Source organism: Artemia franciscana, chromosome 15 (assembly GCF_032884065.1).
Source record: "Artemia franciscana chromosome 15, ASM3288406v1, whole genome shotgun sequence".
NCBI lineage: Eukaryota > Metazoa > Arthropoda > Branchiopoda > Anostraca > Artemiidae > Artemia > Artemia franciscana.
Window position 1 is genome coordinate 11,460,251 of NC_088877.1, and position 27,987 is coordinate 11,488,237.

At 36.2% G+C, this 27,987-nt stretch overlaps 1 protein-coding gene and 1 non-coding gene across 15 annotated transcripts in view; both read left to right on the forward strand.

Annotated features, from left to right (window-relative positions):
- The window catches only part of LOC136036050 (fat-like cadherin-related tumor suppressor homolog), a 401,362-nt gene that overhangs the window by 22,831 nt on the left and 350,544 nt on the right, over window positions 1-27,987 (forward strand). For all 14 annotated transcript variants that reach the window (XR_010619615.1, XM_065717994.1, XM_065717993.1 and 11 more), the window contains exon 3: window positions 12,727-12,833. Coding sequence is in view for 13 of the 14 variants with exons in the window: in XM_065717994.1 (XP_065574066.1) it covers window positions 12,727-12,833 (107 nt within the window). In the remaining variant the exon portion in view is untranslated. The remainder of the gene's footprint in view (window positions 1-12,726; window positions 12,834-27,987) is intronic.
- On the forward strand, window positions 316-386 carry Trnag-gcc (transfer RNA glycine (anticodon GCC)). Its single transcript has one exon. It is a non-coding gene; the product is annotated as a tRNA-Gly (tRNA).

The window sequence follows — 27,987 nt, forward strand, 5'->3', positions numbered from 1 at the left end:
TCGACCGGCCTGAGGATTCAAAAATTTCGAAGGGAAAATAATTCGAGAATGGGTAAAATCAATTTTCTTTAGTTCACCCCCTCCCCACCGCTTGAAAGAAGTTAGCGTCTATAAAAGTAGCCCATCCTATTTCAAGAAGTATCAGACAAAAATCATCTTATAAAATGGTGCTCAAGATATTTAGAATGAGATAGGATGATATTTCAAAGGTGGAATTTGATTCTTCAAATGGATTTGTAGACGCATCTGCATTGTTTACTGTCCTACTTCGTGATTTGTAAATACAATATACCCAATTTTATTCATTTAGTGTAAGCATCGATGGTTCAGTGGTAGAATGCTCGCCTGCCACGCGGGCGGCCCGGGTTCGATTCCCGGTCGATGCAGTTTTGCTTTCCATTTCTAAATGAGATAAAATTTGTTGTCATCTATAGATGATAACTATGATAACTATTTTTCTTCTGTTTTTCTCTTCGTCGTCCTCTTTTTTCGATATATTATTTTAGACAGTGGGGAAGAAGACGAAAAAAAGAAGAACAAAATGTCTTCATCTTTTTGTGGTTGACTTAACTCATCGAAAGACAATAATTTGTGGTTTAACTGGGTCAGGACTTTACCAAGAAGCATTCTCTCATATATGTGCAAACTTCTGTGAAATATATAATCAAAATACGGGTATTTAGGTAGGAAGTGGGATCAGGCCTGAGCCCTCCTCCCACCCCAGGATCTTACGGTATTTCTCGTAATTCTTAATGAATCCCCAAAAATGAATTCTCTGTCCATATGCTTGTCCAGATAGAAGGTATACTATTTAGTTGCTATCTTTTCCCCGTGATTGCTGTATCCTATGGGAGTACAAAATATATACTATGTTTTAACTGGGAAGCCTTATACGACATCTTGTCTATTTGACGGCTTTATCAGCATATATATAGTATCAACCACATACGTTGTAAAAAGGAATGTTCTCTATTGGATTAACCATACAAATACATTTGCACCATGGGAAGCCTTACTTTATTTCAGCAATCGTGTTTTATCTCAGGCTTTTTCTTCAATGTACAGTAAATTCATATTTTGCTGACTCTTGGATCCCTTTCTCTGGAAAAGATAATCTTTCCATAAGGGTTGAACCTATGTCTGCGCATGGCTATTATGACTACTGAAGTTTAAGGGCAAAAAATAAATTTTGGCCTGTATTCCCTTTTGTCTAGTAAATAGACACATGCTTAACTACTTAGGCTACTGTTACATATGCAGGCTGAACCCTTAGAGGGGCTTACCAGAGGATTGGATGACATCCCCCCTTAACTAGTTGTTGGGGTGGCGCTTCGCGCCACCCCGTCACATGATTGCCCCCACATGATTGCCCTTGAGCTTTGTTGATGGTGATTACTAATCGAACATTCCCTGTGTCCCCGTCGTCATTTATATATCCCCCTGTGCCCCCGGCATCCCCCTTGTAGTTGTGTCCCGGTCGTCATTTATATTCCCAGTATCCCGGTCGTCATTTGTGTCCCAGTCTGTAATTTCTGTTTGAGCGTCCCGGTCGTCATTTATATTCCCGGTGTCCCGGTCTGTAATTTATCTTTGAGTGTCCCGGTCGTCATTTATATCTCCCGGTCGTTATTTGTGTCCCAGTCTGTAATTTCTCTTTGAGAGTCCTGGTCGTCATTTATATTCCCTGTGTCCCGGTTTTTAGTTTTCTATTTCTCCTTTATTTTTCAATTTTTTTCCTTTTTTTTGTTTTTTTTCTTTTTAAGTTTTTAGTTTTTTTTAGTTTTTTTTATTAGTTTTTAGTTTTTTTCTTTTTAGTTTTTTTTTTTGTAGTTTTTACCTTTTTTTAGTTTTTTTTTTAGTTTTTTTTTCTTTTTTAGTTTTTTACCTTTTTATTTAGTTTTTTAGCTTTTTTAGTTTTTTTTTAGTATTTTCTTTTTAGTTTTTTTGTAGTTTTAACCTTTTTTAGTTTGAACCTTTTTTTTTAGTAACCTTTTTTAGTTTAGTTTTAACCTTTTTTGAAAAAAACAAGTTTTTTCAACTGAAAGTAAGGAGCGACATTAAAACTTAAAACGAACAGAAATTACTTCGTATATGAAAGGGGCTGCTTCCTCATCAACGCCCCGCTCTTTACGCTAAAGTTTGACTCTTTCTCTCAGCTGTTCTTTTTAAAACAGTAAAAAACTTTAGCGTAAAGAGCGAGGCGTTGATGAGGCAGCAGCCCCTTTCATATACGAAGTAATTTCTGTTCGTTTTAAGTTTTAATGTCGCTCCTTACTTTCAGTTGAAAAAACTTGTTTTTTTTTTTATTTAATTTCTGAACGTTTTTGAATCAATGCATGTTTTGATTTTGGCTCTCCGCAGAGAAATAATTAAAACGAAATTTGCATATTTTTTTTTCGCTAAATGGCTTTCTCATAATTTTGATCGAATGATTTTGAGAAAAAAAGAGCGGGGGAGGAAGCCTAGTTGCCCTCCAATTTTTGGTTAATAAAAAAGGCAACTAGAACTTTTAATTTTTTACGAATATTTTTATTAATAAAAGATATCCGTAACTTATAAACTAGCTTACGTAAAGAATTTTTTATTCTCATGTTTTTATTACATATATGAGAGGGTTTGCCCCCTCGTCAGTACCTCTCTCTTTACACTAAATCTTAAATTTTGGCCCAATTCATTAAGAATGACCCCTGAATCACAAAAGCCGTAGAATAAATAGTTGACATTACTAAAAATACTTTAGCGTAAAGAGCGAGGTATTAGGAGGAGGTGAGCCCCTCATATGGGTAATAATTTCTGTTCGTTTTAAGTTTTAATGCTGCTCCTTACTTCCAGCTGAAAAAAACTTTTTCATATTTATTTTTTCATTGTTTTTTTTTTTTTAAATAATGCTAGTAAATCCTGCGCTCCCTTCATGGAAATTTTCTTCCCCCATTAAAAATTCCTCAATGGAAAGTTCTCCAGTATATCCCCCTCTTTTCAACCCCTCCCCCAACCAAAAAAACCTCCTGAAAACACCTGTATACTTCCCTATAACCATTACTATATGTAAGCACTGGTCAAAGTTTGTAACTTGTAGCCCCTCCCACGGGGACTGTGGAGGAGTAAGTCGTCCCCGAAGACATAGTTATAAGGTTTTTCGACTACGTTGAATAAAATGGCTATCTCAGAATTTTGATCCGTTGACTTTGGGAAAATAATTAGCGTGGGAGGGGGCCTAGGTGCCCTTCAATTTTTTTGGTCACTTAAAAAGGGCACTAGAACTTTTCATTTCCGTTCGAATGAGCCCTCTTCCAAAATTCTAGAACCACTGGGTCGATACGATCACCCCTGAAAAAAAAAAAAACACGCATCCGTGATCTGCCTTCTGGCAAAAAATACAAAATTCCACATTTTTGTAGATAGGAGCTTGAAACTTCTACAGTAGGGTTCTCTGATACGCTGAATCTGATGATGTAATTTTCGTTAAGATTCTATGACCTTTAGGGGGTGTTTCCCCCTATTTTTCTAAAATGACACAAATTTTCTCAGGCTCGTAACTTTTGGTGCGTAAGACTAAACCTGATGATTCTTTTGATGTAGCTATTTGTATCAGAATTCCATTTTTTACAGTTTTGGTTTCTATTGAGCCGGGTCGCTCCTTACTACAGTTCGTTACCACGAACTGTTTGAAAAATAAGTTGTCTGTGTGTGTGTGTGTGTGTCGACTGACGTCATTATAAGGATTGAGCTGTATGCGTCATGAAGTTGTTTGTCGACTGACGTCATGTTTGTCAACTGATGAAATTACATACCGGGACACAAATGACGACCGGGACACAGGGAATATAAATGACGACCGGGAACCTCAAAGAGAAATTACAGACTGGGACACCCGGACACAAATCACGACCGGGGCACAGGGAATATAAATGACGACCGGGACACAGGGACACAACTACAACGGGGACGCCGGGGGCACAGGCGGGATATATAAATGACGACCGGGACACAGGGATTGTTCGAATAGAAATTACAGACCGGGACACCGGGACACAAATGACGACCAGGACACCGGGAAACAGGGAATATAAATGACGACCGGGACACTCAAAGAGAAATTAAAAACTGGGACACCAGGACACAGGGACACATCATTAGAATAATGAGGCATAGATCTGAATACGGATTGTTTTTCCCATGGACAATTATATGTTGCATGTTCAAGAGTCAGTAAACCTGACAATCTATTTATATGCAACATATATATATATATATATATATATATATATATATATATATATATATATATATATATATATATATAAAATCCATGGACATATATATGCCTGTCCATGGATTATTCTTTATGGTTGATTGTGTGTGGCTATGGTGTTGGACCTATGTTATTGTATGGATGAGTAGGGTTAAGGTCTCATTCAAGTGCTGGTCTATATTAATCACTAATTTAGGAAAACAGTCTTCCTTTTCTCCTTCTGTTTCTTTTATTTTTATTTTATTTTTTTTTTTTATGTCTGTGCTGTTGCATTGGTGATTTCTCTTTTCATGATATTCACAGGTGGGACACAGGGACACAACTACAATGGCGCGTAACTAATATGGCGCGTAAAGACTTACGCGCGCGGGGGGGCTTGGGGGGCGTGAAGCGCCCCACCAAATAGGTGTTGGGGTGGCGCGAAGACGATTTGCCAGTTTATGAGGGCAATGCAAGAGTATTTAGGGTCAAATTCCTCTCAATAATAATTCAGTTTTACAGGATGATTGGCTAAATTCTCATCTTGACGTTTATAACACAAAATATTTATCAATTGTATTGGACCATTGCTGTAATAAAAAGTCATAAATCTATGTTATCATTATAATTTAGCTTAAATTGCTGGTCTCATTTCAGTTATGACCATCTTGATTTTGTCTAAATATTTGATTGAATTTTTCTTCATAATTCAAGCACAATTGTTGTGTTTTCTCAAGGAAGTACTCTATTTGCTTAAAAAGAAGGAAAAAAATGGTTCATGTTCCTGTTTGCTTTTGCATCATTGTTTACTTTGTATGAAAGCTTTCTTTGGGAGAGGAATTACTTTGTATGTGGCAACAGTGCTTTATAGCCTCGACTTAATTCACAATATTCTAGTTGAATAACGCTTGTAAATGAATTCCCACGTTTCTTCGCAATCATCATAATTTTTACAACTTGTATAAATAATCCATGTGATCAACGACACGTCTTACGCGCATGAAACTGCACTAATCAACTTTTTGTTTATGAAACCTCAACCACCTTCAGGAACGTCGATTTGGGAGGGCAGGGCGCCAAGAGGTCCCTATATTTTGAAAAATACATCTCTTTTGGTATTTTCATTAAAAAAATGAAATTAAACTAAAACTGCCCCCCCTCCTGTAGTCTTTGACAAATACATCTCTCTTCGTTTAAAAATTGACAAAAGTTTTGCCCTGCCCCCGAACATTTACATGAATTGGCACCCCTGACTAACCTCTCATTATTTGTTGTAATTAGTAATATATTAAATTTTATTCTTTAGTTCTCAAGTTGCTGACGAGAAAATGGGGAGCCTAATTTAAAATATTCTGCACTTATTGCTGTTCTTTTTTTTTTAGTCTATTTTGTGTTGCATTGAAAGATTGTAATTAAATATGGGATATTTTTAATATCCTATATTTGTCCAGTATTTAGCCAAATATTGGACTGATGTCCAGTGTTTGGTTATTAAAGTTACGGAGAATAGCAACTGAATTAAAAGAACGCAAAGAAGCTGTTTTCATTCTACAGAATCATAAGACCAATTTAATATAAGATAATGTAATCAATCTTATAATAATAATATAATATACTCGTATTTGTAATAATATATGTAATGTAATCTTATAATAGTATAAGATAATGTACATAAAATAAGATGTGTTAATTTTTACTCGAAAGTAAAATTTCCTAATATTCAATTTTAGTTTTAATGGTCGTGTGTTTTATTGTAATTCTTATTTCATATTTATCTATGCTTTGTAGATGAGGGCTCTTAGATATAGAGTCGAAATATTCATTTAGAAAATATTTCACTATCTTAGAATAATTCCTCGTTGTTTTATCTATTGCTCTTTGAGATCTATTAGGTTGTAGTCTCAATTGAGGAGTGACTATTTGTTAAATTTATTGTTTTCCTATTGTGTATTGCACATTAAAGTTAGGGGCTTCCTGAAGAAGGAGGAGGTAGGCTGCAATCCACAAGGAGGTAAATGGATAAAATCTGGGAATTGAGGCTGGTCGAGACCATATCGAGGGATGGGGGGCTGCAACTCACAAGAAGGTATGTGGAAACTTTCTGGGAAATGAGGTTGGTACGTCGATACCGTGCCAGTTAGTATTTTTTATTTTTTTGATTTACCCAAGCTCCATGATTCTAGGGCATATATTACTACTATTTATAGCTCACCGCAACACCAAGGCGCCCGAAGCCAGCACAGCTACGCACACCTCCTCCGTCCGACTCTATTCAAAGCCACCCTCTTTTCACCCTCCCGGGAAGTTCCCATTTCACTTTAAGCCTTCCTTACGGCATCCTCCCACCCCAACCCGGACGGTCTGCTTTCCGTTTAGCCCTATACGGTTGGAGACTTCCCCAGGGATGGGTAGCAGAATTTTTAATCGTAGAAACTACCGAAATATTGATAAAGGGTATACCGGATATCAAACTTTTGAATTTTTTTTTGTAAATATGAAAAAATTTCGGGGAACTCTGTTAGTGCTGGTTTTTACAAGGGTCAATTATTAATTTAATAGGGTTAATTAACTTATGTAAAACTACATACGCTATAATTTAATATAACGTTAATTTGTAAATAGCGACGAAGACCACACTGCCTTTCCATATCAAACAAACACAACTTGGGGACAATAGAAAAATTTTTCCAAGACAGTGGAATTCAATACAGTGGATATTTCGGATATATATATATATATATATAACTTACATTAAAATGTGAAAATTAGAACTAAAAATGGTTTTAAAATGTGTTTAAAATACATTTAGGTGTGTTTTTAACGTTTTTAGATGTGTTAATTATTCGTAATACTGATAAACGGGATTTTATTATCTATAGAAACGAACGCAAAGCAATAGATATCTTCATTATAACTCGAATCACCCCCCCCCATAAGTTAAAAGAGCAGTTGTAATTTCTCTCATTGTTTATGCCCTGAACATTTGCTCTGATTCATATATAAATGCAGAAATAAATTTTATCAGAGATATTCTTTTTAGTAATAGATACCCCAATAATGTAATTAACCTATAATATAACGTTATAATATACTATAATAATATACTATATAATATACTATATATACTATATAGGTATACTATATATATACTATATATAATAGGTATACTATTATATAGGTATACTATATAATATACCTATAATAATATACTATACTATAATATAATATAATATAACCTATATATAGACTAAAAAGACATTCCTGTAAAATCAAAGATATGTCACAATGTGACATATTGTGAGGCTCCTGTGTGAGGCTCATATGAGGCTCATATGTCACAATGTGAGGCTTCTGATCAGCCATCAAATATTATCTATCTTCCGTACATCCCAAAAATCACAACAAAATTAAAAAATGTTTGTACAAAAAATAATCTGTATGTAGTTTAACTAATAATTTTAAAATCACAAATTTCTTAAACTCCGGTAAATATAAAACCCCAGTTAGTCGCCAAAGAGGGGTTTATTAAAAACCATGCAACTGTGGCAATTATTACGTTGGCAGAATTCATCAGAATCTAGAAAAACGGCAACACCAGCATAAAGAAGATATAGGCAAAGCATTAATTTCTAATAGTTCTAATATTATTAGTTCTAATTCTCTTTTGATTCTGCTTTAGCATTATATTTAATAATCCCTCCCAGACAATGATTTTTGAAATTTTCTCTCATTAGTAATGATTTGGGGATAAAACAGGTGGTCCGGGAATCAATCAAAGTTAGTCTCAAAATAAATAATAATATTTCTTTAAATAGGGACTTAGGGGAGTATTCACTAAATTCTTTATACTCAAAATTTGATTAAAAGTATCTAACAAAATATTTTACTAAACCAGTTTATACTAGTATTGAACCAGTTAGAAACTAGACCTTTGAGGCAAGCTGCCAAAAAAGCAAGATTAGCTTTTAAAACTCGTATTTAATTATTTATTTCTGTTTTGTTTGAATGAATTTAACATCTCACATCATTTATTTATCAATCCTGGTTGAATTTCATTGAAGTAAGGATGCTAGGGCTGTTTAAAAAAAAAAAAAAAACGTTTTTAGTTTTAATTTTTTTCTGGTGTTGTGCTGAAGACAGCCGTTGGACATAGGGCCGAAATATCCACTGAATTGAATTCCACTGTCTTGAAAAAAAAATCCCTATTGTTCCTAAGTTGTGTTTCTTTGAACGTTAATTTTGCTGAAAAGTAATAAAAAAAAAGATTTTTGTATGAAAAATGTTGCAAGTATTTTCGTATATTGAAATATACAAAACATTGGTATCTGACAAAGCTGTGGTAGATATCCGACTGTGTATGACAACACTGTTTTTGAACCTAGATCATTTATTTCATTGTTTACACTCCTACATCACTGTTTACCTAGTGCTAGAGCTTTCTTTGGTTGATGAATGACTGTGTAGTGACGATAAAACTACCTTTTAGCTCGATTATGTAATCCTGAGAAATACACGGACCTAGGGGGTAGTAATTACAAAAAATGTCTTGCCTAGATGTGGAAGGGGTGTCTTTTGTAAAATATGTTTGTATAGTCCGTCCTTCTAAACACATTTATGCTTGTATTTTTTAGTGTGTATAAGGCAATATTCAAGGCCAAAGCAAGTATATAGTTTATTTGAACAAATCACATTTCTGGCCTACTATAAAGGTCTACGTTTTTTTCTGACCAAAGGAGACTTCATACCAGCTGAGGCCTACCTTGTGTGATGTTGTTGAAATAAAGTATACATTCTTATAGCCAGGAAAGTTTTCCACCATCCGATAAACTTGATGTGATTTTATCTTATTTTAGAAATAATTTGTAATGCACCATCTGGTCTATGTTGTGTGCTCTAGACAACTGTAAAAAAATTTTATTAGGACAATTTTAGAACCCGAGAATTTTGGAAATAGTGCCAATATCTCCATGAATCTCCGTGTTTTTGGCTTAAGTTAAAAATGCGTTGATTGTTAACATAAATGGAGTCTTATCAATATATAAAAAGAAGGTAGTCTTCCTTTGAAATTCCCCTTTTTTGTCTCTAAAACATTAGTATAATTTTCGCGTGTATATGCCTCTGGTAAACTAAGTTAGCTAGTATTTGTTTTTAAATGAATAGGATAAGCTAAGTTGAGGAAAGTTAACTATAAAAGTAAATTTAAGGCATTGAACTTGTTATATGATTTCTGCCTTATCACAAGCTATCCTTTCTCAAGACAGGGTTTGGCCATTCGTCAAAAGAACCCGTTTCATTAAATGAACTTGCTCAATCTTATTAAATCCTAGGTTTTGTTTGTGAGGGAATTTCCTTTCTTCTCTTGTATGTACCTATGCCTAAAGACACCCTTGGTATGAGCTTTTGTAAGACCTATAAAAGTAGCCCTACAAAAGCATATCCTAGGACTATAATTCGTCCCGACCAAAGAAGACTATACCGGCTTGGGCTTACCTAGTGGGGCATTGTTCAAAATAAGCATATATTCTTATAATATCGAAGTTTTTCACCTTTCGATAAACCTGGTGTGATTTTAACTTATTTTAGAAATAATTCATAGTACACCATCTGGCCTATGTAGTGTGCTCTAGGCTGTTGTAAAAATCTCATTAGGACAATGTCAGAACACGCCAAACCGACAAGGCTGTTTTGTAATTGATGGAGAAGGGCGTTATGTCATTTGCTACTTTTGGGTTCGACAGGTCGTTCTTTTATGATGTTCAATAGGTCTATGAAGATGGTGATGAAAGTGATTTATGACTGTCATTTGTTGAAGAAGTAGCGGTTGGCAGATCGTTTTCTTGCCTCATTTTTTTTTTCTCACTCTGTTTCATTGTGCGAAATGAAGTCATCTTACACGGTTGAAAATACTTTGCGCTTGGTTTTGCGGTCTGATACACTCTAATTTATCTTTTCTTTATTTTGCTTTCGAGGAACCTAGGAAAAAGTAAGATGGATCATGCTGGGTTATAAACCTTTTTATCGAAGAAAAAGAAAATATCGAAGAATTACGCTTTGTACATAGATACACAGGTCGAGTGTCTTGGCGATTAGTGTATTGGACAATTTTACTAGGGGAGAGAATAAGATGAAAAAATGATCCTTTCTTGATTCTTGTTACTTTCTTGATTCTTGTTACTTTCGTGTTAATTACTTGAACTTTCTTGACACAAAAACTAGGTTTTACAATTTTTTCGAATTATTTTTAGAGTTTGTATCTTTATCTAACTATATGGGATAGGAAGGTGAGTTTTTAGCCAAATATTGTTTTATATGCTCCCCATTTCAACCGTTTCCAGCTGCTTTTTACCTTGGGCTAGACTAGGGTTATATCAAATTGGTCTCTTCAAACGACCCTTTTTTGATTGGTTTAGTTTTACATTTGTAAAAAGATTGTTCATGCTTAATCGTGTATATTGTTATTTTTGACAGCAATAAAACGAAAAGAGATCACCAATTCTATTATTAAGGGGTATATTTTGGTACTTGTGTCTTATAGCCACCCAACTCAAGTTCTGTCGAGAAATGAAGCTTTGGTTAGGGCTAATGAAATAAAACAAAACATATGATGAAAATATAATACTTTGTCAACAAAATTATGAAAACTACAACAAAGAATTATGGAAGGGGGCCTGCCCAGACCGCATTATAATATTAAATACGTAAACTAAACAAATCTAACCTAACCTAACCAAAATACCAACTAAATTTTTAATTAAAATATAGCTACAATGTAGTTTCCCACCGAGCCGAAGCTAATTTTGACTGGTATAAAGACCATGAAAACCGATTATTGTCTCATGTTCGCGATATGAGATCTTGAGTGTGGTGGCTATAAGACACAAGTACCTATAATTTTTTCACTGTTAATAGACGAATATCCCATCAAAAACCTATTTGGGTTATCACAAAAATACTTATACACATAATACCAAACGACATAATCAGAGGCGGCTACAGAGTTGATGCTTTGGGGGTGCTGCTCCAAAACTTGCGCTTTTCAACCATCTACTCTTGAAATAAGCGCAACTTTTTTACCTTCTAGGGGCCACCTGCCCTTGAAACCACACCTTGGATCCTACCTTGCATATATCAATAATAACAAGACACATATTATCATAACAATAACGCATATAACAACATATAAGGGGCCTAGCCACAATTCATTCTATCCAAATTATCAAAAATGATGTCAAAAAAATGTCAAATCATGTCAAATAAACCGAAAATAATAGCGACAAGCATTATTGCTCACCGTTTAATGTTTTAATTAATGTTGATGGTAAATATCCATTAAATACTGTTTGTAAAAACAGTTTCGACTTTTTAGTATTTTCTTTGGTAAATTTACGATGCAGCTGAAAACAGGATTGGGACTAAATAGACCTAGTTTCTGCATAATTTCTGCTCATTTTGAGTTTTAGTGTCGCTCTTTACTTTCATTTGAACGTTTTTAATATTATTATTATTTCAGGAATGGATAGGGCTAGAGAATCAAATGCTGGATTGTCACGTTTGACGTGTTTCGTATTCTCTTGTATTCAAAGTTTCAGCTCTTTGGCCTTTTTCACTTAGGGATATATAGCCTATCCATTTTTTCTATTTCATGGTGCACACTTATGCACTCTCTTTGCTTTACTACAACTCAATTTAGACGTGTTTTCAGTAAAGTGTACAATCTATTATGCGCAAGATAGAGTATCTTCTGTTTGTTCGATGTTTGGATCTTGCTCGTTTGCCTATTTTGTAAAAAGGAAATAAGTAGCTTTTTTCTGTGACCTACCACAGGCACCACATGTGGTGCCGCAGGTACCAAATGTGGTAGCGATAGTTACCACAGGCATGGATGCGTGAATTTTTTTTCTGGAGGCGGGCAATAATAATGAAACAGTTAGTTAGATAATTTGGATTAGAAGCGCCCAAAAACTCAGGAACATTAAAGATTCTGCCCCCCCCCCTTCCGCACGTACCTGGCAACCACTCGGTAAAAAAGGGTGTAGTTTAAAGGTGCTTCATCCGTGGTCGTGTTTTCAGTGTTCACGACCTTGATCTTGAAACATTTTCACGATCCTGACCAGACTTATCTTCTACACTGAGAGGCCTGGATAGCCTCTGCTACTAGCCAAAATTTATTTGCTAAGTTTATTTCGTTTTGCTATGTTATAAGCTTAACAGAAAAATAATTATTGTATTATGAAATATAACATTCTCAAAACTGGCTGATTGTATAAAAACGCATCAGAAGATACTTTAAGCTTTAATTTGTGGCATCAAGAATCCTTATCGAGAAGTAGCATACAAAATGTTAAACATCCTATATGAAACCAAAACGATAGTTTAGCTTATTGTATTCAAGTCGTGTAACCTAGAATTATTTATAACAACGGAAGCCGAAAAATTATTCTTTTCCTCTGAAATGCAGATTTTAACGACATCTAATTATACATATATATTTTCAGGCATAATTAGAACTAGATGCTCCCTAGACAGAGAGACTAAACCGTATTTTTGGTTAACCGTGGTTGCAGTAGACAGAGGAGTTGTACCCTTTTCGGCGTCCATTGAGGTGAGTTTAATTATATACCCGACTTGAAGCTGAATATTATTAGGCAATGTCTACGAGAAACGGCCGTAAATATTTGCTTTGCAACACAGGAAGCATATACATCACATTTCGGTTGTCGCACGAAAAATGTCAGCTTTTTAGAAGGAGAAAATTTAAAAAATTGTCATAAACATGTCATCAAAAACGTTAGCATAGAATTTTGACTCATTAGTAAAATCTTTACAGCATTATTATTATTCTGTATGTTCAGGAGGGCGGATAACAATTAGTGAGGGGCTCATTAGAAAAAAAGTAAAAACTGACGAATTATTTCTCACTTAACCTTAAGTCTTCGCACGCCATGAGGCGCATAAGGCAGCTACTGTTGACTACGTCTCTCACGGTCCTGGGCGAACCACCAGCATTCCACCAACGACCTTCTTGACTGTGTCGCCTCCTCCCCTAGTGACCACTCGAGGGATATTGTAGCCTACGATGGGGGCAGCTCCAAGAAAGTGCCGAAAATATAGGACCCCGCTAGAAACATTCTCTGACTCTTAAAGAGCTTCTTTCTCGGGGGGAGGGGACGAGCTTAGAGGACTTCATGGTTATGTATGCTTATATTGGGTATCCCAAAAAGAACACATCGAGTTTATTTTTTTAAAGAAGCAAACAAAACACACACATCATTCTCTTCAAAACATGTTGCAATTACACGTGGTACATAATATTGGGCATGTGTCTCCCCCATGCTAGCCCTACATGCGCTTATTTTCATCAGCCTGAGAAAATTTGCAGATTTTCTATAAAGAAGGGAATCACTCCCATAAAGTCACGATGTCCTTATGAAAATTACACCATTATGGTCATCAGAGCACACTCCTGTAAAGGTTTCAAGCCCCCATTTGCAAAAATATGGACTTTTGTATTTTTACCAGAGAAATAGAGCCTGTGATCTTTCTTCCTGAAAAAAATAATAATACAAAAGTCCACACTTTTGCAGATGGAAGCTTGAAAAAGTCCACACTTTTGCAGATGGGAGCTTGAAAAAGTCCACACTTTTGCAAATGGGAGCTTGAAACCTCTACTGTAGGTTTCTCTGATACGCTTAATATGATGGTGCGACTTTAATTAGGATGTCGTGACTATTTGACTGTATCCCCCCCCCATTTATCGAAAAGCAGGCAAATTTTCTCAAGCATACAGTGGCATGGACATAATAAGATCCTGTAGGGCTAGCAAGAGAAAGGGGGGCATGTGCCCAATATTATGTTTCCCGTATAATTGCAACGTTTTCTGAAGAGAATGGCGCGTTTTGTTCGCATGTTTCAAATAAATGAAGGGAATTCATTCTAATCTGACGCCAAATCCCGATGGAAAGCAAAGCTGGCTTATATGACAGGCTAGTGAAAATTATGCCGGCTAGTTTTCAATAACGATTAAAAACCGAATCTTTCGAAAATACACCACACCTCGACTGTCTTGATCTATTTTTTATCGATAAAGCGATGTCAGTAATCGGTCTCAGTCATGATTTTGCAAGGTTTTCGAAAATACTATTAAATTTTGAAGACACTGACCATAAAGTGAAATAAAATTTTTTAAGCTAAAATTTTTTAGCTGAATTAAGTCATTAGCTGAAAAATTTGAATTTAGCGCCAAGAACCACTACCCAGGAACAGTTTCCACTAGCCGGTTGGATTTAGTTGAAATCTACAGGATGATTTCAGGCCTGCAGTATGTTGGTGCAGCTACGTTTGAACTCTGGGTCTAATATTACCAAGCTGACATCAAACTGATATAATTTAGAGGACGATTAGAACACTTCATGAATAGCAAGGTTATATTGCATTAATCAATAAATTAACTAGTGAAAGAAGGTACAAGAATACCTGAGTTGAACCGGAGCTAAGGCACTACACGTTTAGTCGCTACGTGAAGTCAAAGATGTCAGGAGGTTTGGTACTTGCTAATTATCCCGATCGCACTTTATTTTCTCTCTGTAATCAAACCGGTTTCTCTCTGTATCTTAGTATGAATTCGGAGAGAATCAGCTTAGCCTGAGAGAGATAAACTACAATGCAGGTATATCTTAACTAAATATTTAATAAATAGGGTTGGTATATATTGCGTTCTTGGCGGCCCCAGAATTTGTTCAAATGGAATAACTTTTTATAAACCTAGATGTGATGTTTTTAGTTTGAAAGATGTGGTTCCTAACATTAATAGTGTAATTTGATAATGTCATCTTGGTTTTGGAGTGCACTACATTACACAATAATTGACATTAACCCGTATTTTTTTCTACAAGGAATATTATTAGTTAGTTCGATTATGGAATAACCAATGATGAAACATATTTTTATGAAGCAAAAGACATCTTAGCTATTATCCTTACTTTTGCGCTCATGGTGGAACAATGAAGTGGGAAGAAGAAAATCGTGTTTTTTTTTCTGATTGTGAAAAAGAAGGATGAACGGGATAGCTGTGGATCGCTTTTTCTTGATTGTGGCAATAATCTTTCGGCCATCCTGGCGCACTATGATGTGTCAAATAAATAAAATTATAAACAAAAGAATCCAATATTAGAGAAATCTCATATTAATGTTTAGCCTATATATTTGGAATCAGTGTAAAAAAGTAAATTCTTTTGATCTATTCATTTTACTAATCCTGTTTTTTTTAGAGTTTTGGTTAATATGAATGAATGAATGAGATATAATTCATGAACTTATTTCATTGTTGTTAATTTTTTGAAAATTTGGATATCGGTAATATTCTATCGGCGTGCTTTCCGTAATTCTGTGTTGTAGTTTCCATAATTGTGTTACTAACGTTTTATATTTTCATCATATTTTAGTGTATTCATTATGATTAACCTTACTTCAGTTCTTGAGTGTGGTCGGGATATTTAACAAGTACCAGAGGCTTTTAGCGACAAGGCGTAGCGGCGAAAAAGTGCCAGCCGCAAAAAAACAAAAACAAAATCAATGGAAAACGAAGCTGACTCATTAGACAGGCTAATTAAGATTATACCGGCTAGTCCCAAATAACGAGTGAAAAAGCAAGTTATTTAAATATGGATCACGCTTCCTTTGTCATAATCAATCTTTATGTATATACCAATGTCAATCATTGGCCTCAGTCATTATTTTGCAAGATTTTCAAGAATATTGAGATTATTTTGCAAGAATATTATAAAATATAATTACTTCTTAATTTGTTTGGGTGTCCAGTGTAAAATCTTTAGATAGCTAATGCATTTTGGAGGTTTGATAATCTAGGGTGCGGAATAGATAATCCACATCAGGTTCGTTTACAGGATTTTTTCGGGGAGGGGGGAGCTACAATAAGATTTTTCGGATGGGAGGGGTAAAAAAAAACTTGAAAACGCATCAAAAATGTGTTTATGTAATCACTGACCAATGTCAGTGATTGGCCTCAGTCATTATTTTGCAAGATTTTCAAAAATATAATTCATTTCTTGAAGTAATTGATAGCAATATGAAGAAAAAAGTCAAACTTGGAAGCGCTATTTAAGTCATGAGCGAAATGATTTGAATTTAGCGCTAAAAAATTCTTGCCATAAACACTTTACACTAGCGGACTTGATTTGCTTTCCAAGTTTAGCCAATTCTTGTCTCCTTGCCAATAACTGTCTGACAGCTTTCGGCTTGTCACGAATAATGGAAATAAACTATGGAAAGCTAATCTGGCTTCGCTTATCAGCTCGCGAAAAAAAGGGCTATAGAAAAAGGGCTGTAGAACGATAGTAAGGCTCTGCATAGTTGCTGTTTTCCTGGATTATACAAGCCCAAATGGCGAAAATTGGTATTTTAAGTTAGCCATTGGACTGATTCTACCAGTTTTCTTGTACCTAAAGTTTTGTTAATTTGGGCTAATTTTATAAATTTCATTGGTCAAATTTAGTTTTACTTTCCCAATTGGTGTAACCTTGCATCAGTGACAAAGGCCATATCCAGTGGAGGGGGCACACGGGTTTAGCTTCTCCTCCCCCCAAATCTTTGCCCGACTCTTAAAACGTGATAAATATGCATATAAACAAATGTTTGACGAGTTTTTCATATTTTTGCAAAACCCCTCCCCCAAACCCCCCTCCCAGAACAAAAATCCTGGATAAGCCCTTTCCAGTGACCCTCAAGAGGTACAAAACTATTTTCCCCTGTAGCTGCGATCAAAACTCCTTCGACTTAATACATATGTTAATGAATAGGCAACATGGACGAAGAAGGGATATAAAATATTTGCTTAGCAATGCACGAAGTGTTTTACCCTGTCTAAAAGGGAAGATTAGCTATAATCACTTTCTATTCAAGAGGATTGAAGGGGTGGTATTGATTAGTTTCTAAATTTGGAATCTCTGTTACAACAAAGGGATCACGTGACGTTTCGATGACCGACAGGGAGAGACATTTCAAGTAATTTGAGAGAAATAAGGCCCAATCTTCAGCTGTACTGTCGAGGCCGTATCTGGGGGGGGTAGGGTGTTCGACCCCTCCCCATGAAATGTCTGTCCGACTCGTAAAAAAAGTAACAGAAATGCATGGGTTTTGATTTTTGATGGGTTTTTGAAAGTTTTTTGTAACCTTCTCCCAAAAAATGCTCCCCCCGTATATAAATCCTGGATACGGCCCTTTGTACTATAACCACGTGTTCAATAATCTTTTTCTTGTACCTACAGCTTATAAAACTATATATAGGCTAAATGGGCTTTTATTTTTTATTTTTTGTATTATTTTTCTTTATTTTCATGATTAAAAGCATATTGCATAGGGAACAGTGTCACTATTCTTCAGGATTTTCTCCAAAAACGTGGGATTTCAGTCTCGAGCTAGGGAGCGTTGAAAAATCATATTTTTATTAAATGTTACCATCTAAAAGCGTATTTAGTAAACTATATGCTATTATCATTATCATTGAATGTGTAGAAATTTTTCTTAAGTTCATCTTTGGATATTTTTAAGTTCTCAATTTTGCCTTGGTAGGGAGGTGGGGTAAGGACATTTCCCCCCTCCAGGTTGTTTTGTGCTTGACCCCCTCTCCCTGCAGAATCTTTTGACCAGGCTCCCGCTCACGATTTTATTGTGGGATAGGTCCCTGCGTACAGGGGCGTAGCTCCAGTATTTTTATTGGGGGGGGGGCAAAAGGGGCCCACATCTGGCGAATCAAGGGGCATGAACTGTATAATGTTTTCTCCAAATTATTGGGGGGCAACTGCCTGCATACGTTCCTGCTTCTGGTTCCCCCTCTCTCCTAAAATTTTTGCCCGTCTGTGGCTATCATGATAGACATGGGAACACACTGTACAATGCTTGGGGGCTCTGATAATACCCTCATAAAGGAAAAAAGGATAATTCTCTCTTAAGGTTGATTCGGAGACCCTAGACTCAGGAAACATTTAAACAAGAAGAGTTACACTTAGGGCTATACTATTTACACTTTGGAAAATTTTTGGAAAAGTACATTAAAATGGATTTTTTTTTCCTTGCACTTGACTTGTAACCAAAGCCGTATTCAGGGGGTGATGTACGGGGTTTGAACCGATACCACCGAAATTTTTGTCTGACTCGTAAAATAGTAATAAAAATGTGTATTGACAAACATTTGATGCATTTGGTAAATTTTTCTTTGTAACCCCTCCACCCTCAAACAAAAATATTGGATACGCTGTTGGTCGTAACCAAGTCATGATCTAAAATAGGTGCCATTTTGGTAAGAATGTTTTCCAGATGACCACTAGTGGGCAACCCTTTCGATTTTACGATGACAACCTCCACAGCTAGAAGCTCATCTTCGATGTACTCTCCCATAAAGCATCAACAACATAATTGGTTCGTGACGGTTTGTGTCTGATGAACTATGGTTCAGACTAACCTTCGTTTCTTTTTTGTTCATTTTTTTCGCTGTACATATTGCTAGTTGATTGCTATTGTCAAGTATTCACGAACAGGTCTCAATTTGGTTGTATGATTTAGTTTCCAAGTTAAATTAGTCAATGTCATCAATTTCAATGTCGATCAACTATGAATAGCTCTTGATTATGAATCGTTGATTTCGTCAATGTGGCAAACCGTTCATCTTATTCTTTCAAATTACCAAGTTCTCGGGTCAGAAAATTAACATGCCTGAGCCTGCTGGAGATCAGGGATCATAGATCATCCCATCTTGACAATTCGCGCCCCTTAGTGACACACCCCGCAAAGGGGTTCATACCTCTTGTATTCGTTTTAGTGCTCGATAAATGTTGTGCGATTTTGAATAAGGTTTTGATCTCTGTTTGCTTTCAATGGTTTTGTAATTTAGGCCTAGGAGTAAAATGTGATACCTCCAATTAATCGGTTTTGAGAAGACTTCATTGCGAAAGAGGCCATAGGTGCACAAAGGTCGAACCCTTAAGGTGTATATGGTGATTTTCTTGGGGAGGGGAAAAAGGGAATGAAAAATATTCAGTTTTTGATTAACATGTTTCGATTTTCTTGGATGTTTTAATTTATAATGTTTTTACTTTTGGAATACAAAAAAAAACACACTTCAAAAGAATTCCATGTGTAAAGTACCTAACTCTGTACAAGTAAGGCCTGTTGTTTTCTGTAATAGTTTTGGTGGAAATTACATTTCCATTTGCTTATAGGGAATGTTTAGCAACAGTTGATAGCAAAATTCAAACAACTTGAATAAGTTGTTTAAACAAATAAGTTGTGAAACAAACAGTTCAAACAACTTGATAAGTTGATGGAGAAAATTATTGTTGATTTTCGAGCACGAACCTAAAAAAAAAAAACGAATAAAACTTGCAAATTTTTCTGTTAAAGAAAATAAATACAGACGATTTTAGAATGTCACATTTTTTGTTGTTGTAGCCATATACTTCTTTTGAGGTTTGGAATATACTTAGAGGCTCCGTTTTTGGATTTCCCGCCAAATTAGTGCCTTTCCCCGAATTGCTAGTAACAATTATGGTTGTGAAAACAGGTCTTTCTACTACTATGCAAGGGCCTAATTCAAACCACCGGATTATTTAATAAGGATGAATAAAAAAAATATGAATCAGTTGGTAGGTATATCAGGGGCCTGCCCTTCCTTCTCCTCAAGAAAATAAATGTCAACTTAGCCTCCTCACCTATTGCTAGTAATCTTGACATAAGCTGGTGGTTTACGGAGAAGAGAACATATAGTAAAGGTTCACTGAAATACATTCCAGGGGCGTAATTTCCTGTAGGGTGGAAGGGCAACTGCCCCGACATACCCCATTCCCCCCACCTGAAATTAAGCATCTTTAAAAAAACTTGTCAAAACTAAGATAGGCCTACATATACAAGTATCCACAGAACACATGTCAGTTCTCTCTAGTAGCCTATTCTTTTGCTTTATGGTACTGTTAAATAAAAAATAAGTTTTTTAACTGCAAGTAAGGAGCAACATTAAAACTTAAAACAAACAGAAACATCCGGTGAAAACATCCGGTGACGTTGGGAAAAAAATGAGCTTGGATGCCCTCCAATTTTTTAGTCACTTAAAAAGGGCACTAGAACTTTTAATTTCCGTTAGAATGAGCCCTCTCGAGACATTCTAGGACCACTGGGTCGATACGGTCACCCCTTGGAAAAACAAAAACAAATAAACACGCATCCGTGATCTGTCTTCTGGCAAAAAAATAGAAAATTCCACATTTTTGTAGATAGGAGCTTGAAACTTCTGTAGTAGGGTTCTCTGATACGCTAAATCTGATGGAGTGTTTTTCGTCTAGGTTCTATGATCCCCCTATTTTCTAAAATGAGATAAATTTTCTCAGGCTCGTAACTTTTGACGGGTAAAACTAAACTTGATGAAACTTATATATTTAAAATCAGCATGAAAATGCGATTCTTTTAATGAATCTATTATTGCCAAGACTCAATTATTCCATTTTTTAGTTCGGTTACTATTGAGCCGGGTCGCTCCTTACTACAGTTTTTTACCACGAACTGTTTGATATGCCTGAATTTTAATTTTTCATTGTCATTTTCACTTGATTCGGGGAAATCGGCTCCAACTTTGCCCCCTCCCAGGGATTCTGACGATATTACCCCACTGATGCATACTCAAAGGTGGTTTTCGGGGAATAATTCTCTTGTATAGAAAAGAAATAATATACGGTTACGAGCCTCGTCAGGTCGGAAATACTGTAAGTATTCAATTAAACGAGTATTATCTTAATAAAAGAGGAAATATAAAAAAAACAGAGTGAATATTATATTTCCCTATCTTAATTAATACAGGATGAAGGATGGCAGATTGCCAAAGATAGGGCTTTTCGGCTATCCATCTGGGATTAAACGGAAAGCAGGTCCTCCCTGAGTGGGGTGGGGAGAGGTTATAAGGATGGATTTAAAGGAAATTTATATTGTTTTAATTGGCTAAGAGGAAATTTATACAATCATGCATATATTTAAAAATTGGGAAAGGCACTTGTATGATATAGCGCCGACCGCTCAAAAAGTGAAGTTAGATTAATCCTAATGAAATATAACTAAGTGTGATAAAAATATAATACTAGAAAAACAAATTTGGGGTGTATATTTGCACATTAGAGGGGTGGGTGCTAAGTATAGAAGGGTCTGCATCTAAAGCGTGTTAGGTATAATCATTCTGCATATTATGAAGTAAGAATTGTTTTCACACTGTCAAAATACTTCACACTGTCAAAATACTTTACTCCCACATTCCCCCCCCCCTAGTGTGCGAATATATAGCCCACATTATATATTTCCGTCTATTCTGTCACTTGTTTTTGTTTTGTCTCACGCTAAGCTGAAAGAAACTAACGAAAGAAACCCGTTCTAGAATGCGTCTATAGATGAATAACTTCAGTGGTTTGCGCTATATCATACAAGCACCTTGGGAAAATGCGAAATTTGGTTTTACTGAAAAAAAAGTTTTTGGTTGTAGCGGCCGCCAAATAAAAAGAGAAATATAGCTAAAAATCAGCTAAAATTAAAAGTCATATAGCACCAAATAACTTAAGAAACTGTGGTTTTCTTTGAAGGTGTATTTGTCTTTGGGAATCAACGTATTTTTAATGTTTGAAATTTTATAAACCAAGACCGTTGTCAAATTTATAAATTTGTTTCGCTTATTCGGTTTAGCAGTTTAAGACGAAAATATGGTACGCTTCTGACCTAAAAAATTCATAATTTTGAAACAACCAAAAGAAAAATCTTAAAAAATTACCTTAATGTGCAGCAATTTCAATTTTGGTTACAGCGGACGGAAAATAAAAAAATCAAACTTTTATGCTTCTATCAAGGTGTAGAAGGTTTGGAGGTTTGAACCTCCCCTCCCCTAAAAAAATTCCCAACTCGTAAAAACATAACGAAAATGCATGTAAACAAATTGTTGATTCGTTATTATTTTTTAAACCCCCCCCTGACTATAAAATACTAGATATGGCCCTGGCTTCTCTAGCTAATATCTGAACCCAGAGAGGGGATTCCCCTTCAAAAATTAGAAGAGTTAAAGGAATACTGGAAATTGCTGAGATATGCAGCAGCGTCAATTCACAGAAATGTAGATGATAAAGGGCAAGTTAAAGGGTAGAATAAATGGGCAAAATTTATTCTTAAAATTCCGGGGGAGAGTGAAAAGACTTTCACGCTGGAAATACAAATACATAAATCTAAATGCACTTTTAAACATAGTTGCACATCAGATATGTATTCAGGATATGATAAAATTTACTTTCTGTTAAAAGGACTATCACAAGCTTATATAGGCTAAATCTGCTCTTAGATTCAAAAAGCATACACAAAGAAAAACAAGCAAATATAATTGTCAGGAAAAAATGATCAAAGTATAAAAAAATGTAAAAAACGCCAAAAGAGAATGCAGGAAAGCTTTTCTTTGGATCAGACAACTTTGCGCATGTTCAGATGTTTTGTTATAGGCTATGTTTCGTGCAATTCGTCTCGATTTATGTTTTATTTAATTTTCCCTCAAGTCCCTCTTCCTTGAGTAATATGCTTCCCTGCAATACACATACACCTTTTATATTGGAGATACAAAGTGAGTAGAACCCCCTCCCCTCCAAAAAATCTGAGCATTTTAGGCCTAAATAGTTATTCCTTGTCCCAGATGCTGTCTTGATGGCCTAGGAACTAGGTCCTAAAACTCGGTTTATGCACTTCTTTTTCAGCGTTCCTTTTTTTACTATTTTTTGGCGGCTAGCAACACAATTTTTCAAGAGTAAAATTGGCATTTAATTGTTTGACCAAATGTGGCTGCGAATTTATGACACATCCAGTTTTCAAAGCCTTAAACAAACAGGATACATACCTCTAAGTCTTATTCAAAACTTCCGCTACAATAACCGTAATACATTTTTAGAAATATTACCCCCGAACCAAGCACCCTCAGTCGAAAGTAGTATCAACTTTCATAGAATGGCTTATAAAGGCCTTAGCATGGACGGGAATAGGGTGAATCTTGATTTATTGGCAATTAGTTGAGCTGGATCTCTATGGGCACTTCCACATTCGCCCCTCGGATCGATGGAGTGTAATCAAAAGATGCCTTCCTCTATGGGAGTATCCATTGTATCCTCATTTCTAAGAAATCGAATTTTGAAATTGGCAATGCACAAATAAACAATGCGATGCTATTGGCTGTTTCAAAATTGTGAAGTTTTTAGGACAGTACCACATTTTCGTCTTGAACTGCGAAATTGAATAAGCGAATCAGATTTATTGAATTTACCAACGCTCTTGGTTCGTAAAATTTCGGTAGCAGTGTTTTAACGTCACTGCGGTTTTCCGCCACCTCTTAATTCAGGTAGGTCAGAATAGACATAGACATAAGAATAGACACAGAAATAGGCAAAACACAGACATAGACTAACCTAACCTGTCTATCGTGACCTAATTAATCCTCTTGATGATGCAAGATTTCCTGGGTGGCGGAAAACATATGTTGGCAGAAAAACGCGGTGGCGTTAAAACACCCAATTCAAAATTTTGAACATTATCAATACATTGATTACCAAGGGCAAATAACCTTCAAAGGAAACTACAGTTTCTCAAGTTGTCTGGTGCCATATGACTATGTTTTAGCTCATTTTTTGCTGATTTGGGAGTACAGAAATGGCAAAAATAAGATGGTGGAATTTAAATTGAGAAATCCAGGGACTCAAGCAGCAAGCTGAGAAAGATAAACATTTTACGGTGTTTAAGCAGTGATGAATCTATTAAAGACTCACTTTGAGTGCTAGTCCGCACATGTCTGATATTGTCCGAGGGGTAAAGGTAAAATCCTTTACCCCTCAAAATATAATTACTTCCTAATTTGTTTGGGTGTACAGTGTATAATCATTAGATAGTAAATGCATTTTGGAGGTTTGATAATTCAGGATGCGGGATAGATTTGAAAATCAACATCAGGTTTGTATCCAGGATTTTTTCGGTGAAGGGGGAGGGGGCTAAAAAACTTGAGAAACGCATCGAAAATTTGTTTATAATCATTTTAATTGCGTTTTTATGGGTAGGACAAAAATTTCGATGCCCTACTTCTCTCCATATTTTTGCCATAGCCTGGAGCTAAACGGAAAGAATTCACGTGGTTTAACAGTTCAGAAAAAATTAATAACAATAATCTTTAAGGAATGAAAATCGTCGTTCAAATCAAAACGATCTGAGAAATAAATTCTTTCCTTGTTTTGATCAATAGTTTAAATTGCCGTTTCTACTCTTTTTTTAACATTTGAATAATTAATGTTTGGTATGACAGTTTGTAGAAATTTTCACTGAGGGTTGGAGCGAGGGTACAAAAAATAATACTTTGCCATTAAGTGCCACACTTACTTTGACGCATTATTTTGAGCTTGAACAAAATCGATACTTGTCTATTATATAAAACACACTCGAGAAGTGAAGTTTGGTCAATGCTAATGAAATAAAAATATGATGAAAATAGAATACTTTATTAGCAAAATTGTGAAAACAGCAACTTGGAAATATGCACCCAACGCAGTGTTACACTTCCAAAAATGTTGCTTCTCGTAAAAGTACAAAGTCATGGTGTGTCCATTGACGCAGTGTTTTGTTTTGGGCAACAGCCCCTTATCCTGGAAAAATATAATTGCCTGTTCTTCGGTCCTTGGCAAATCCCAAATCTTAATTGAACATCTATGGTGAGACACTATATTCCATCACAAGTCAAAGCAAACTAACCAGTGTCCTCAAGAATCACGTTAATAATAAACTAAAATGAACTAGGTCAAGAATTGTGTTAATAGTGAACTTTTCTTTGTCTTTGAGACGGTCAATCGCCGCCAAAGGTCCCAATTTAATAATCCACAGATGACCTTCACAATTTTGCTAAGAAAGTATTCTATTTTCATCATATTTTATTGTCATCAAACTTTACTTCTCGAGTGTATTTTATATAACAGACAAGTACCGCAAAATTGTTAGGTGTTCCGTCGGGGATTGCCAATCTTGTCTTCCCTGCAATTCATTGCTTATTGCTTTCCGTTTAAAATCAAATATTCTCTAGGAAAACTGAGGAAACATGAAGGGATAGTCTAATATGTGAATCAAAGACCAAACTTTTGCGGTGAGGGGTTCATTCTTTACTCTTGATTTTTCTAATGCGACTTAGACTGTTGTAAGAAAAAACAAGAGCTAAGAGCTCATATGGCACTTGTGACGAGAGATCGAATCCGGTCCGGTTATGTCAATCACGCATCTAGAACTTGTGCTTATTCTCGAACTCGCCAAAGCACTAGAAATCTCCCCAACTCCCCTAGAGAGATTGGATCTGGTCCGGTTATGTCAATCAAATATCTAGAACTTGTGCTTGTTCTTCTCATCAAGTTCCAGCCCGATCTCTCCACTCTAAGCGTTTTCCAAGATTTCTATTTCCCCCCTCTACCCTCCAATGTCATCGTATCCGATCCAACTGAAAATGGAGCATCTGATACATGGTGTTTTTCTATATATCAAGTTTCATTAAGATTTGATCACCCATTCGTGAGATAAACATACCTCAGTTTTCACGATTTCCCATCCCTCCATCCCCCTCTCCCATATAGTCAAATCGGGGAACTACTTTTATCAAGCGAATTTGTGCAGTTCCCTGACACGCCTACCAATTTTCATCGTACTAGCACGTCCAGAAGCACCGAAGTCGCCAAAGCACTGGAAATCCCGCATTCTGTCAATCACGCATCTAGGACTTGTGCTTATTCTTCCCACCAAGTTTCATCCCGATCTCTCCACTTTAAGTATTTTCCAAGATTTTCGGTTTCCCCCTCTAACTACCCCTCCCCCCCAATGTCACCAGATCTGGTCGGGATTTAAAATAAGAGCTCTGAGACATGAGATCCTTCTAAATATCAAATTTCATTCAGATCCAATGCAAGTTAAAAATGCCTAATTTTTTCTAATTTTCCGAATTAACCGTCCTTCCACCCCCCCCCCAGATGGTCGAATCGGGAAAGCGACTATTCCTAATTTAATCTGGTCCGATCCCTGATACGCGTGCCAACTTTAAGCGGTCGCTATATTGATCACGTATCTAGTTTCGGATCTTCTTCATGTAAAAATTTGGGGTGGTCTAGGATTCAAACCTGAGATCTCTCGCACCCTAAGCGAAAATCATACCCCTAGACCAGCAAGCCACACTTAAGAAGAACAATCATTCGTTTTATCGGCAAATGAAATTCTTCTCAACTATCTTGTTCGCTCCCCCTCCCCAGATAGTCGAATCGGGGAAACCACTATTTCTAATTTAATCTGGCCTGGTTCCTGATATGCCTGCCAACTTTCGTTGTCCTAGCTTATCTGGAAGTGCCCGAACTAACGAAACCGGGACCGACAGGCAGACCGACGGACAGAAATTGCGATCGCTATATATCACTTGGTAAATACCAAGTGCCATAAAAACTAAAAAATTCGCATGCTGGTCATTTTCTGAGTAACGCAGGTATCGATCTCCTGATTCAGTGCCTTCGGCCGGGAGTGCAATGTGTGGTTGGGGGCAAATCATCCGACACTTCCTGTGTTTTTCCCCCAGATTTCTCTGGATACCCTTTTAAAGCTGGGTTGAATTTGGCTGAGCTTACAGTGTCACAGCATTAATCCCTTTCCAAACCAAATAACTAGCGACACTAGGAATCGAACCCCTGACCACAGGATTTCAAATTTGGAGCGCTAACCACTCGGCTAGGACGATTGCAAGAAAAGGGCGTCGGCAAGTATTCAGTCACTTTGTATTCCTTAGAATGAAGGAATGCCGGCTAAAATAGCAATGCGGCCCTAGGCTTATCTTTACAAACAAGACCGATATACGCACCCTTTTAGAATATGCTGATTCATGGGCATCACAGGATGGAAGTGCCCAAACTATAGGTCAAATCAGAGAATTATCAGAGGGAAGAGAGAAGGGTCTTTGAAGAGGGGCGGTCAAATTCGTTCACGAAGTTTATTATTAGACCGACCGTTATGGGTTTTTGACTATATAGCAGCTCTTCACAGATCTTTCCTGGAAGGAGGTGAAGGTTATTGTCAGGCAAGACGACATGGAAGCAAAAGTTCCCAATATTCCTCAAAAGGGCCTCAAAAGGGCTCACTGCAAAATAATGTGTAAATTTAATTTATAAGTTTTATAAACCTTGTACTATAGATTTTTTTTAATGTCAAGCTTTGTTTAACTTAAGGGAAACTATCCATTTAAGGGGGAGAGGGCATACAAAGACATTTATCCTAGGAACTCGTTATCGACTCTTAATGGTCATGGCCGTTGGGGTGAATTCCACGTTCTATGCGAGTATGCATGATATAGTTTACAAAACCAGCGGTTTCAAGGATTTTTGTGTGGAGGACGCATTCGAAATAGAGAAAATAATTTTAGGGGGTTGGATGGAAAGCGTCGTTTTGTTAAAATGTCTGGTTTGAACTACATTGAAGTTATTGTTGATCTAAAACCGAATTAATGAAGTGAAGGCCTATTCGCAATGGGATTTTAATAATACTGAGATGTAACTTGCGGCAATTTTTCCCAGCCAGATTTTTCATAGAATTTTCTGATTGGCTGAAAAATTCTAGGAAAAAATCTGATTGGCTCAAATTAGTGCTAGCTAAATCTTGGCATTAGTAAATCACTGTGAATGGGCTTTAAGCAA